Below are 13,343 nucleotides of genomic sequence, written 5' to 3' on the forward strand. Positions count from 1 at the left end.
CACATGCACGAACGCACCCACGTATGCACACACACACACAGAAAAAGACACACACACACACACACACACAAGCACACAAAGACACAGACATACAATCTGGTTTTGAGAAGAATCCTACTCTTGTTGCTTGAAAAGCTACCAAAGAACCACCCTGTAATATCTATAATTGGTCTCTTAAAGTGTTAAGATGCTATGGAGATGAAATGTGCTGCTGCTCATAGCAATACTTAACGGTTTACAAAGACAAATTGGGTCTCAAGGCAACTAGAGGATGTGTTCTGGGTCTGTTAGTGGATGTTTTCCCCTCTCTGATAAGTCACTGAATTAAAGATGACCCCTGGGTGTGTGAACGAATGCTTCCCCTCCACAAAATAACAAGATGGTGGCTACATTTATCTTCATTGCGTTATTGATTTTGTTTACAGGGCGACAATGGCAGCCATTAATATCTAGTTCTCTGTTTACCTCATTGAATCATGTCTTTTTAGGCCACACTCCTTCACCTTGTAGGGTGTTGTTCTACCTACAGAACCTTCCAGAGTATAATGGCTTCACATCATGGTGAAAAGAACCTTTGGAGTTGCATGCAATTTCCTGTTTCATCTCCCCGAAAATGTCATGATTGCACGTCTTGTAAATTACGCTCAAGGACCATGTACATGTACAGTACGATGTATCTGGCCTCAATCCAGTTTCCATGGGAACGGAGGTCAGCACGTGTTGTGTGTGTGTGTGCGTGTGTGTGTGTGTGTGTGTGTGCTTGGCAGGTACAATAGAGAGAAAGGTCCCTAAAAGACAAGACTGCCGAGGTCACAGCCTAATGTGTAAAATGCCGGCTGACATTCTGAACCACGTAGAAGAACCGTGCAACACACATGGCTGTTAAAAGGCTGGCAATGCCTACTCTCTTCAGTGACTCTCTTAGGAGTTCTCGAGTTCTCGTTGAATATTCATGTGACTAATGAATTCGAGGAAATGAAGCGATACAAAGCGAGGTCTCTGGAATGTACTGTAGCAATATTCTCCTGCAGCTCTTAAGAGTATGCCAACTCATGCCAGAGTGTGTCTTAGAAGTAATGATGTATCTCAACTTGGCTACGCTGGTTCAATCAATCCAGCAGTTCTGTGCTGTGGCTCCTCTTTTGTCTTTGTCTTTTGTCTTCCTCTCTCATTCTTCCCATCTCGATAAACGTCGAGAGAACGTCGAATTCCGCACTTCACGGTCAACATCTTCAGTTTTTCCCTCCCATCCATCCAACGCCTCTCAGTTTTTCCATTCCATCCAGGGTTTCCTCCGTCACACCTACGTGATTAATCGTCTGCCAATTAGAGACTCATTTCAGGCGTCTTTTCCATGAGTGTATTTAGGCCCATCGCGACTGATAGCATCAGCTAGCCTCACCAGCGATGTTCTTACAGTGTCTAAACAGGACATGAGTCAGACTTCAGCACCAGGAGTGCCTTGGCATTTTCCGCCACTTACCGATTTTTAGAAGCATTTGACGGACAATTCCAAATGCTATGTCATTTTGACAGAAACAACATATTCCTGAAAAAGTGTAATAAAAAGGGACATGAACGAACTACAAACAAAACAGCAAAGAAATTATGTAAACAGCTTTTTGTAGTTTGGTGCTGTCATGATGATTGACAATGTCACCAGATCAGCACCCCAACCCTCTTTCTACGTGTCACTAATCCTCAGAGGTTGTCATTGTAGATATACAGGTGTTCTTAGGTCATTCAAAAACTAAATTAATTTAATCCTACAGCTTAACAAAGTGAAAATCTCTCTCTCTCTCTCTCTCTAGGTGGTGGCCTACCACTTCTGCCAGGCAGACAACGCCTACACCTGCCTGGTGCCAGAGTTTGTGCACAGTGTGGCGGCCCTGTTGTCCAGAGCGACCCAGCTGGTCCCCTACAGGGAGCTGCTGCTGAGAGAGCCCCACCTCCAGAGCACACTCAGCCTGCGCTCCTGCGTCCAGGACCCCATCTCCGCCTTCCGCAGGGGCGTCCTGGAGCCCCTCGCCAGCCTGCGCAAGGGTAACACCGCAGCCCCCTTTCACTTAAGCAAGGATAAGATACCTGCAACCTCCCCCCCAGCCTGCCCCCCCCCCCCCATGCCTCAGCCTTCCACCCCAGCCCTTCATCAACTTGTAACGAGGGTAACCACAATCAAAAGAGAATAGATGTGCCATAGAGTTTCTCTGCAGAGGGTGAGACAGTGAAGTCGGGTACCGAGGTTTAGAATTTTAACAAGCGGCAAAAGTTTCGTGACATTCCGGCGATAGCGCAAATTTAAATGTCACGCCATCGAGCGTGGAATGCTTCTCGCTCTCATCCCCGCAATTAGCTAAACTGCCATTTCCACCGTGAAATGGCTTATTAGCAGTCCCACGACGGGCGCGTAGGGGGATGTTACACAGCTAAGGTCACCGGATTTTCAAACGCCACAGACCGTGACACAGATGTTAGGTCGTTTAAATAATGAAATGGCCGTGTTATTTCACCGTTATTTTTCCACAGCTCTTGCCGCAAGAACACTTCAAGGCCACCATGACACAGTGTAGGCAGGCGGACAGAAATAATATGAGCCCAGAGCTCACCATCACCTCATCATAGTCAGTCATGTTGATCAATGGGTTATTATGGCTGGAGGCCGGGAGCCATCACACCAGATGCAGATGACTGACCCTCTGCTCCATCTCTCTGATGGGGGGGGGATTAGAGGAGATGGGAGACTGGTAGCGGAGCGTATGAGGCCCGGGCAGGCGTGGAGGGCTGTGTTGACGGCTCAGGTAGTGGGGAACGTGATGGATGTGCCTAGCCAACTGGCACTCTGATGTCTGCTCAACAGGGGATAATGAGCCATGATGAGGGCCCCATGTGGTGGAAGGACGCGGGTCCCTCTCCATCTGCGATGCTGTCCTGCCGTAATATGACTCATTATAGACATATACGGTTGAGAATGGGGAGTCGGGTGAGGTTTTTTTTTACAGCAGCGACACACATGCACGCACCCACGCGCGACCCTGGAGTCGGCATTCTGTTTAGCTCACATTTGCCAGGTTTCTGAGGGAGCGAGTGCATGGGAGCACCAGAGACGTTTGAAACGGAGAGAGGGGTTGGCAAATTCCTTCATGCTTGTTATTGACAGGAAAATGTAATGTTGAGTTGAATGTCTTGGTTCCAAACCTCTCTGCCTATCTACATTCACGTTTGATGAGGCTTCCTGCGGTGTATCTGGTCGATTTCCACCGCTGAGCAGTACAGTCTCATTTCACAACATGAGTGTTGTTTTTTGACGCTGTCAAAATGGTGCCTTACTGTCTTTATTTCTCTCTCTCTCTCTCTCTCTCTCTCTCTCTCTCTCTCTCTCTCTCTCTCCCTCCCTCCCTCCCCCGTAGAGAGGAAGCTGCCAGAGGAGGACTACATTGTCCTGGTGGACAGTCTAAACGAGGCGGAGTTCCACAAGCCAGACTACGGCGACACCATCGCCTCCTTCATCACCAAGATAGTGTCCAGATTCCCCTCTTGGCTCAAACTGGTGGTCACGGTCCGAACAGGCTTACTGGTGAGGGAAAGGCCATCTGTCCACAAAACAACAAATCTGCCTGTATTTACACTTACACTTTTCCTTATGCTTTACTGGTAACTCTTAACATTAGGTTGCTGTATGCCTGTGTTGTAATGCTGTAGCTACTTTAGTAGCATTGTACTAACATACTACATAGTTACAAAGTAATTGATTTGTACACCCCCGGGGAAATAACACTTGTGCCAAAAATGCTCTGGCCTGTATGTGGAGGCTGTGTATGTGGAGGTAGAAATCGGAGGACGGGCACATTGTAATGCATGGAATGGAATCAAACACGTGTTTGATACCATTCCTCATTCTGTTCCATGCATTAGAATGAGCTCCCTCCCCCGAGCCCTACCTCCACCAGCCTCCACCTGGTATGTGTGTACATTTATTAGATTGTGTTGTTTTGGAGGTGGTCCAAGATGTGAGTCGCTAGTCCTGTAGCTTAGTGGAGCTGATCAGCTGACTAAGGCTCTCTTGGCTGGCGTTTTCTCAAGCCTGCCGTTAATCCGGCTGAACGGTGGACACATCTGCCTTCCGCCACCCTCCAAATCCGCTCTGGATTACTGTACGCTTTTCTGCCCGGCTGCTAATGCCCCTGGGAGCCTGACTACCATCCTGACTGTTACGTAACAGGGGTGCTGCCGAGGACACCATGCGCCCCGCATCCCCCTGCTCTCCATCCTCCTCTCATTGGTCCCCCTGCTCTGTACCCCTTCCCCTCATTGGTCCATTCACAGAGCCACGGGAAGCGTTATCTCCCCCTGAGGGAGAATGCACTTTAAAACAAGTTTAGCACGCACAACAAGGAAATGTAATGGGCAGCAACTTTGGTGATGCATTTTTTATCCATTTCATCTGGAACATTCTTCCCCCGTGGCTCAAACGTGGTCACTTCTGATGCTGCCTAAATAAATATGGTCTCAGAGAAATGTGTTATTGTATATCTGTATTTCTTCTCTCCGTGAGTCAGAGGAGGCAGCATCTGAGGAGAAAGATGCTGTTTTTCTCCTGACTAATCAGCTGTCTTGGCACATACAGTATACTGTGTACTGTATCTTCCCCGAGTGTCAGTGCCACTGTACTCACCTCATGTATTATTCAGAGGGCCAGCGTGTGTCTGCTCTAAAGTTACACATCCCCAACGAGAAGAAAGTGCATTCACTGTGCCTCAGGATAGGGACTAAAAGAACCCAGCTGTGTTGTGTTGATATTGGAAGGGCTGGTGTGCTACAGTACTATTAGTGGACTTGAGGAGTGGAATTCAAAATCAAAAGACCTCCTAATATGTGTAGCACCATTTCGTATGGAATCGCCACTAGTGCAACTTCCAAAGAGACCAGCAATAATAGAATTATGAATAATGATCAATAGATAAATGATAAGATGCATGATACAGTACAACACGTAATGCACCACAAAACCATTGACTGTTTGTTGACTTATGACATCATGGAGATATCCCCCTTATGTCTCCCCCCAGGACATCACCGCCCTCCTGCCTTTCTCCAAACTGTCCCTGGACGACTTCCCAGACAGCAGCGAGATTGGCGCCGACCTGAGTGACTACATCCAACACCGGGTCAACGGCAGTGCCGAGATCGCCGCCAACGTGACGGCGGCCAGCGGCTCGGCCCCGGACCCCCTGCTCCTCAGCAAGTTCAGCAGCCACCTGGCGACCCGCAGCCAGGGCTCCTTCCTCTACCTCTGCCTGACCCTCGACCTGTTCCACAGGGGACACCTGCTGCTCAAGGGGGGCAACTACATGGTGGTGCCCGTCTCTCTGGCCGAGGTCTATCTGCTGCTGTGCCACGCCGCCTTCGCGGCCGCCCGGGACGTGGAGCGGGCGCTGCCCGTGCTCAACGTGGCGCTGGCCTCACTGCACCCTCTGACGGAGGAGCAGCTGTTCAGGGCGCTGAACGCGGGCAGCTTGACGGGGGAGATGGCCTGGGAGGACTTCCAGCAGCGCATGGACACCCTGGCCTTCTTTCTGGTGAGGATGAAGGATTAGACAAGTGACTGGTGTTGACTCCTATGTCTCCACAAAGGAAAAGAGACAAGGGAAGGAAGCTATTTAAAACTGTTCACATGGTGTTAAATAGGTTCCTTTCCTTTTTGGTCACTAAGCTGATGGTCAGTATAGGCTGCAGCTGCAGAGGTACTTGTCTAGCTAGCTAACTGCTGGTGAATCCGAACTTCAGTGAGTAACTGATATTACATACAATTTATATATATATATATATATGTATGTATGTATGTATGTATGTGTATGTGTATATATATATATATATAAATTGTATCATAGCCAAGTTTGTGTGCTATAGGAAGGAATGTTGAGGCCACAGCCATACCGGTACATAATGTCACAATAGAGACCAGGAAGGGTCACCCATTCTCCAATGGTTTCGTTCAGTTCCGTTAGTCTGCCCGGCGACAGTACGCTAGCTTTGTTTGGTCTTGTTGTAGGTGAGGCGCAGGGACAGCACGCGCATGCTCTGCCACCCCTCCTTCAGAGAGTGGCTGGTGTGGCGGGCAGACGGAGAGAGCACCGACTTCCTGTGTGACCCCAGGTGAGCGGGGTTAAAGGTCAATCAAACGAGAGGATCTGGAGACTTTTTTTTTTTGTACAATTGTCTTTATCGGTTTTTCCACCTATCGTTTTGTACAAGTCACAAAGACAAAAAAACAACAAAACAACACACAGCGTTCAGACCTGGGACCTGCGAAAAACAGTACAACTGTAATTTCTTCTGTTCACTTAATCTAAAATTGTCTTAATTAAAAGGGAACTGGTCCCAACCCTAGCTTGTAAACCTTGTGTTTACACATCATTTTGTAGAGATGATGTGTAGACATGATGATGATGATGATGGCGATGATGACGATCTGGAGGAAGACATCTTCGTCATCATCATCATCATTTTTCCATGACTGTCCAGTAATCTGGTTTCTCTCCACAGGAGTGGCCATGCACTTCTGGCCTTCATGTTCTCTCGGCAAGAGGGCAAACTGAACCGACAGCAGACCATGGAACTGGGCCACCACATTCTCAAAGCACACATCTTCAAGGTACCAGCACTGATGTCTGAAACAGATCCCTTGTATTCGTCCAATAATCCAATATAGGGCGTAGAGTTTTTCCTGGTTATTTCATATGGTCAGGAAACACTCCTATGGTCAGGAAAGTGTCCTATGTGCATGTTGTGTATGAGTGTATGTTGTTGGGTTACTTCCACAATAAAACTCTCTCTCTCTCTCTCTCTCTCTCTCTCTGTCCCCGTTCCCCTTTCCCTCTCTCTCTCCCTCCCAGGGTCAGAGTAAGAGGACAGGTGTGTCCTCCAGTGTTCTGCAGGCCCTGTGGGTGAGCTGCAGCACAGACAGCCTCTCCGCTGCCCTGGCCTCCCTCAGAAACCTCTACACACCAAATGTCAAGGTGAGACACACGCCAGCACACACACACACACACACACAAACACACACACACACACACACACACACACACACACACTGAGACTCATACTGTGATACAGACTGTGCTGTGATACATGCTGTGACACATGCTGCGATATATGCTGTGAAACAGGCTATGATATATGCTGTGAAACACTGAGACCCTCTCTAACACACACACACGCACACACACACTATAGCATACGCTCTGTCCCATTGTCGCTCCTTTGCAGGTGAGTCGCCTGCTGATGTTGGGCGGAGCCAGCGTGAGCTGGCGTACGGAGGTGCTGGGCCGCACCCCCGTGCTGGGCGTCCACGCCCACCTGGGTCACCCCGAGATGGTGGCCCAGCTGCTGGAGTTAGGAGCGTCTCTGGACGGAACCTCGGACAGCGGCATGACCCCCCTCTGCCTGGCCGCCGCCGCAGGTCACACCGGGCTGGTCAGCCTGCTCTGCAAGAAGGGGGCAAAGGTCAGTCCTCCTTCAGGCCGTGGAGACACACATGGAGGCCATGGAAAGCACTCTGGAGATTTCCTCTGGAAAAAAATCTCACTCAAAATAGACTTTATTATTTATAGGGTCAAAATAGACATGCATTTCGCGTGCGCGAACGGCTAAATGACACTGGTATTTAGCTAGCTAAGATAGCGAGCTTGCTAGGCTAGCCAGAGTCAAACATTATATTATAAACAGTTGGAATTTATTTCTATAATACATTCATGAAAAATGATTCTATTCTTATCCTATCTTAGCCTTATCTTATCTTAAGCTTGTGTCTCTGTGTCAGGTGAGCCACGTTGACAAGAGTGGCCAGTGTGCCCTGGTCCACGCCGGGCTGAGGGGCCACCCAGACATCCTCCACTACCTACTGACTCAGGACTGGGGTCCAGAGTCCCCCGAGGACCCCCAGCACCACCGCACTGTGAAGAACCAGGCCCTCCAGCAAGCCCTGACCGCTGCCTCCAGCATGGGACACACACACGTACGCTGCAAACATAATTTGTGTGCGGAACGAAAGCTTTAAATCAGGAGCAGTGTTGCGAAACATTAGAACAACAGATTGCATCATTCAGGAGTTTTCCTCTCAGACATCAGCGATGTTGACCTTCAGGGGAGGCCTGTGGGGATGCCTTTCCTCATTCCGTTCTGTGCATTACCATGAGCCCGTCCTCCGATTTTCTACCGCCGCCAGCCTCCCCTGACGTCAGTGTTGTTGTTCTTGTACTGTAGGTACTGAGCAGCTTGCTGGAGCAGAAGGAAGAGGAGCTAGCTGTGCAGATAAACGCTCACGACACTCTCTGGGGAGAGACTGGTACGTTTCCCCCCCCCCCCCCCCCCCCCCTCTCTCTCTCTCTCTCCCTCTCTCTCTCTCTCTCACGCTCTTTGTCTGGCTTTGGAACTCTTCTTTTATCTCCTTTTTCTCTTGAAAGGTGGTCAACACTTATTTTAGCAGCCAAGATTAAAAGGTTGTTGTTGACTCATGGCTTGACCAGGAAAGTAAAAAAACAACTCTGAGCTCTCGTTACGACTGGTAACATTTCAGGGTGTCACTCTATGGAAGTATGGATTGAAGTGAACTTGTTGACTGCATGCCGCTGTCTTGGTACCATGTGGGGAGGTTGGTCAGGCAGTAGGAGGGACAAATAGATATTTGGTGTCGCACAGTATACTGTACTTGATCTGCTTGTTATCCTGCTTACGTACTGTGCTGTATGTCTGCTGGTTTTGCATTGTTTGTATAATTTTAGTAGTACAGTATAATGATGAATATCATATTGTCAGTTGTGATTATTTGAGTGGTAGAGACACACATTCATCAAGGTGCAGATTGTATTGAGCCTTATTGGAGTGTCTATATAAAACACGTGTTATCCAGTAGCGATGCTGTCTCACACAGAGCCCCACCTGTCCAAGGAGCTGGTGTAAATCCCAGAAGGCATTAACTCCATCTCCTAAAAGCATGAGAAGAGAAGTCTGGCTTTTATCCATTCGACTCAATAATGCAATCACAGGTGTCTTTATGGCTCCCTATAGAAGCCCAGAGGGTAAAGGAAAGCACTCTGGAGTGAGACTTGTTAACTGAAATACAATTGTCTGCCTTGAAAATCCTGATTGAAAATAAAGAAACTCTTTTTAGTGAGTCAATATTTCTGATTAGGACATTTAGTGGTGAGTCCAAAGAAACTGTTTCATGAGGTCAATTCAAGTGGCCTGATTGGGGCGAGAAGCAGCTGAATTCCAAATCTGTTTTATTGTTTGGTCAAGATTATTCATTGGGTGCTATTTTGCATTTGGCAGCGACAAAGCCCTCTACAATGAGTGTCTGTGTCAGGCTCACACGTGTTTGATACCATTCCTCACTCCATTCCATGCATTACAATGAGCCCGGCCTGGTATGTATGTACAGTGTGTACGAGGATTTTGAGGTATGCTAATATATTCAGCTGAAAAACATCTGAGTGTCACCGCTTGTCATACCCAGTGATATGTTCTCTATGGAAATGCTTTTCTGTTTGGGGCTCTGCTCATTACTGCAAATAAATGAGGATATTCTCCTCTGAGGGCAGTAGCCCGCTGCTGCTGCCGCTGCTGCTGTGTGTGTCTCCTCTGCGCGTCCTCTGTGTATGAGATATACCAGTCGTGAGCTACAGTACATATACATACCCTGCTGGGGAGTGTTTGACATGCTCGCAAGGGGCCTTATTCAGACTTTGTCCAATTACGCACGTGTGTAATTCATTCCTATTCATATGAAAAATATGTGGGGAAAATGTATCCGTATTTAGACGTCAACTGTGCACCTGCTTCATTCAGAAACTGGGCGTTCCGTTTGAAGAATTTTAATTGGAACCTTCAAAGCACCTGTATAAAACACGATGGCCAACAATAATGTCCTATAAGTTTTATTTAGAATAGCTTTTTAGCTCCCTAATCCCTTTAAAAAGCGTGTGCCGATCAATATTGTAGATTGTTCAATAGCTAGTAAGCTTTAGCACATAAAATTCCCTAATTTAAATGTTTCCTACTTGAGCACTAATGCGTTGCTACCATTTCCCCCGAGAGACAGTTAAAATAAATGCTTGAAATAAAGGTTTCTTGTGAGGATGGATTCCTTGTTGAATCAAAATCTCTGTACACACTCCTTGTCTGTCAGCACCATGACATCCAGTTGTGGCCTGTAAACAGGTGCGTGTCTGTGAGCATGTTGAGGTCTCCTTCTCGCCTGCAGAAAGAACAGGGTGTTTATTATGGGACACATTTCAAAATATACTGAGGGTATAGATGTATATATATGTGTTGGTGGTTTATATACATGACATGTCATTGGTCTTTTACACCCAAGAGTGACTTTGAGTCCCATTACCCCAATCAATTCCCTATGAGTGTTGAAATGAGAATAAAGGCGACACAAAATCATATTTAAACATATTTAATGAAAAATTAACATGCCATTTTTTGCCAATTAACAATTTAACATGCCATTGAAATGTAAGCCTTTAATATCAACTTACGCTTCACAACAGTTGTACATCTTGCTGCTTTAACAGAAATCATCAGTTAGTGGTGCTCACTTTATTCCACCTGTTCTCTTGAGCAATGACCACGTAGCTCACACTGAACTAAATCAAATGACTAGTGAGTAATTTTGGAATTCATTAAATTGTTTATGTGCATATCTCAACTCTGAATATGCTGGAAGGTTAGTGGTCTGACATAGGCCTACATGAAAAATGCCAGCTGTAGTGTGGATAGACTATGGGTCTCAGTAGGAAGATAAATTTTTTACCCTACCCCAACCCTCCCCTAATTGGAGGACATGGAAATACAATAATAATGATACTTCTACTTACTGTACAGGGGTTAGGGCTGGGGCTAGGGTTACATCATCTTAGGACATATTGTAAAAACTACCTGTACAATAGCAACCCCCAATGGATTGACTGTTTAGTGTGTGTTTGGTTTGGTCTTGGGATCCACCATGTACTTTGTACTCTAGGGAGTAGTCCCACATCAGGTCACAGGTCACACACAGTTTAGGAGAATCACACAGGTGATCAGGAAGTAGACCCACAGTCCACAGGTGATGGGAGCATGATGGTTTGCTAACATTCCTACATGAAGTAGTGGACTGTCTATGGCATGGAATACCATGAACCTCCACACACAGCTCTGAATCTGCACACTGATCAGGGGAGGCTGGTGGAGGTAGAAATCAGAGGACAGGCTCATACGAATGCATGGAATGGAATGAAGAATGGTATCAAACACAGGTTTGATTTCTGCTGCCACTAGCCTCCCCTGACACTGATCCATCCGTTTTGAAAACAGAGATAAAGACTGAATAGCTGATTGGTTGAAGCTGAATCAAAGGCTTTCAAAACATCCCCAGCCACAATCTTTTTTTATAATCAGGAGGGAGTATTTTGGTATCTTAGCCTAAGAGATCTGGCATTAGGGAAATGAGATGATTCATATGTGTGTTTGTGTGCGCGTGTGTATGTGTGTGTGTGTGTATGTGTGTGTGGAACCATCAGTGGCAAGGTGAGGTGTCCCTTGGGGGCAGATGGGTAGGATGCACACTCCTCCCACCTCCCACAGATGGATCTTATGACATCGCCACCCCCGTACTTTCAGACGAATGATGTCACCGCTCCTGTGAGACTCCAAGTTGAAGCAGAGGTTGTGACATTAATAGTCTCTGTTGGAATACCCTTGAATGCCCTGTTCCTACGTAACTCCCTTCCTTGCAGGAAATCACTGATCTGACATGACTTGATTGGTGAAAGCAATGCAGTGGAAAGCTCACATTGGTTTGAATACTCTTGAAATGCATCCCTCCACCCTTCCGTCCTTGCAAGAAACCACTGACCTAACCTAACTTGATTGGTGAAAGCAATGCAGTGGAAATAATCTGTCACTCCTGTGATTACGACCGGGAAGGGAGGCAGGAAGGGGTGCCTTTTTTCCACAGTATTAGAACAGGGCATCTATCTCCGTCTGATCTAAGCACCATACCCAAGAGCTGTGTGGACCGGGCCAGCTGTGGCCATGCCGGCCGATGATTTGAGGCGAGAGTCTGTCTGCGGGATCGCTCCCCTCAGGAGCAGCTGCAGGACACAGCGTACCTCTGACAGTGGTAGCTAAGTGACTCAGAGCCTGGCTGCCTCTAATACAGAACAAAGAGCAGAGTTCACCCTCTGTCATGTGGGCTTACGCTGGCAGGCCACAGTGAGCCGCAGCGCATCCATTTCAAAGGCAGAGTCTGCCTGTTTTACACTTCATAGCTCTGAATCCCGGGTGTGTGGCTGACACCTTCTCTTCTCTTCTCTTCTATTCTCTTTGTCCTCTTCCGATCTCTCTCTGTCTCTTTGTCTCTCTCTCTTCCTACCTCTCTCTCTCTCTCTCTTCTCCTCATCCTCTCCCTCTCCCTTCCTATCGCTCCCTGTCTCTTTGTCTCTCTCTCTTCCTACCTCTCTCTCTCTACTCCCTGTCCTCTCTCTCTCTCTCTCTACTCCCTGTCCTCTCTCTCTCTCTCTCTTCTCCCTGTCCTCTCTCTCTCCTCCTACCTCTCTCTCTCTCTCTACTCCCTGTCCTCTCTCTCTCTTCCTACCTCTCTCTCTCTCTCTCTCTCTCTCTGTCTCTCAGCTTTGAGTGCGGCTGCGGGGCGGGGGAGGATGGAGACGTGTGTGTTTCTGTTGGAGCAGGGCGCCGAGATGGAGCAGGTCAACCGCAGGGGGGTGGTCCCACTTTTCAGCTGTGTCAGACACGGACACACACAGGTGAGAGGTTACCCCAGAGAAATCTGCACAGCCAGTGAAGTCACTTCCTCATTCAGCCCCATAGAGCAAGAGTCTGTGGGGGTACAACTATATGTCATTTTCCTCATACTTCCACCTTTGCAGTTCTCATTCGTTCAAGCAGGTGTGTTACTGAGTGTCTCTCTTCTCCTCCTCCCCCCCCCCCCCCCTCTCTCTCTCTCTCTCTCTCTCTCTCTCTCTCCCTCTCTCTGTCTATCTCTGTCAGGTTGTGGAGTTACTGCTGCAGCGTGGTGCAGACATCAACACCAGTGACAAGCAGGGCCGTAGTCCTCTGATGGTGGCTGCCAGTGAGGGCCAACCGACCACCGCTGACTTCCTGCTATCAAAGGGTGAGGCGTCTAAATGAACGCCTGATGTTCCTTACAGGCCTAATCAAAAAGTAGATATGCACATCCTTAATATACACTATAGTAATACTGGGTAGGGCCTCTCTTTGCTTTCAAAACAGCCTCAATTCTTCGTGCCATTTATTCCACAAGATGTTGGAAACAT

General features: G+C 47.7%; 1 protein-coding gene across 1 annotated transcript in view; it reads left to right on the forward strand.

Annotated features, from left to right (window-relative positions):
• Positions 1–13,343, forward strand: part of LOC310815323 (protein TANC1-like) — a gene marked incomplete at both ends in the record, with an annotated part of 40,195 nt that overhangs the window by 20,792 nt on the left and 6,060 nt on the right. The window contains 11 exons of the mRNA XM_083685057.1: positions 1,812–2,043; positions 3,408–3,574; positions 5,067–5,576; positions 6,050–6,153; positions 6,544–6,652; positions 6,894–7,016; positions 7,267–7,503; positions 7,820–8,014; positions 8,263–8,344; positions 12,679–12,812; positions 13,057–13,180. Of these exons, the coding sequence (XP_083541183.1) occupies positions 1,812–2,043; positions 3,408–3,574; positions 5,067–5,576; positions 6,050–6,153; positions 6,544–6,652; positions 6,894–7,016; positions 7,267–7,503; positions 7,820–8,014; positions 8,263–8,344; positions 12,679–12,812; positions 13,057–13,180 (2,017 nt within the window). The remainder of the gene's footprint in view (positions 1–1,811; positions 2,044–3,407; positions 3,575–5,066; positions 5,577–6,049; positions 6,154–6,543; positions 6,653–6,893; positions 7,017–7,266; positions 7,504–7,819; positions 8,015–8,262; positions 8,345–12,678; positions 12,813–13,056; positions 13,181–13,343) is intronic.

This window comes from Argentina silus, assembly GCF_951799395.1.
Source record: "Argentina silus genome assembly, chromosome: 14".
NCBI lineage: Eukaryota > Metazoa > Chordata > Actinopteri > Argentiniformes > Argentinidae > Argentina > Argentina silus.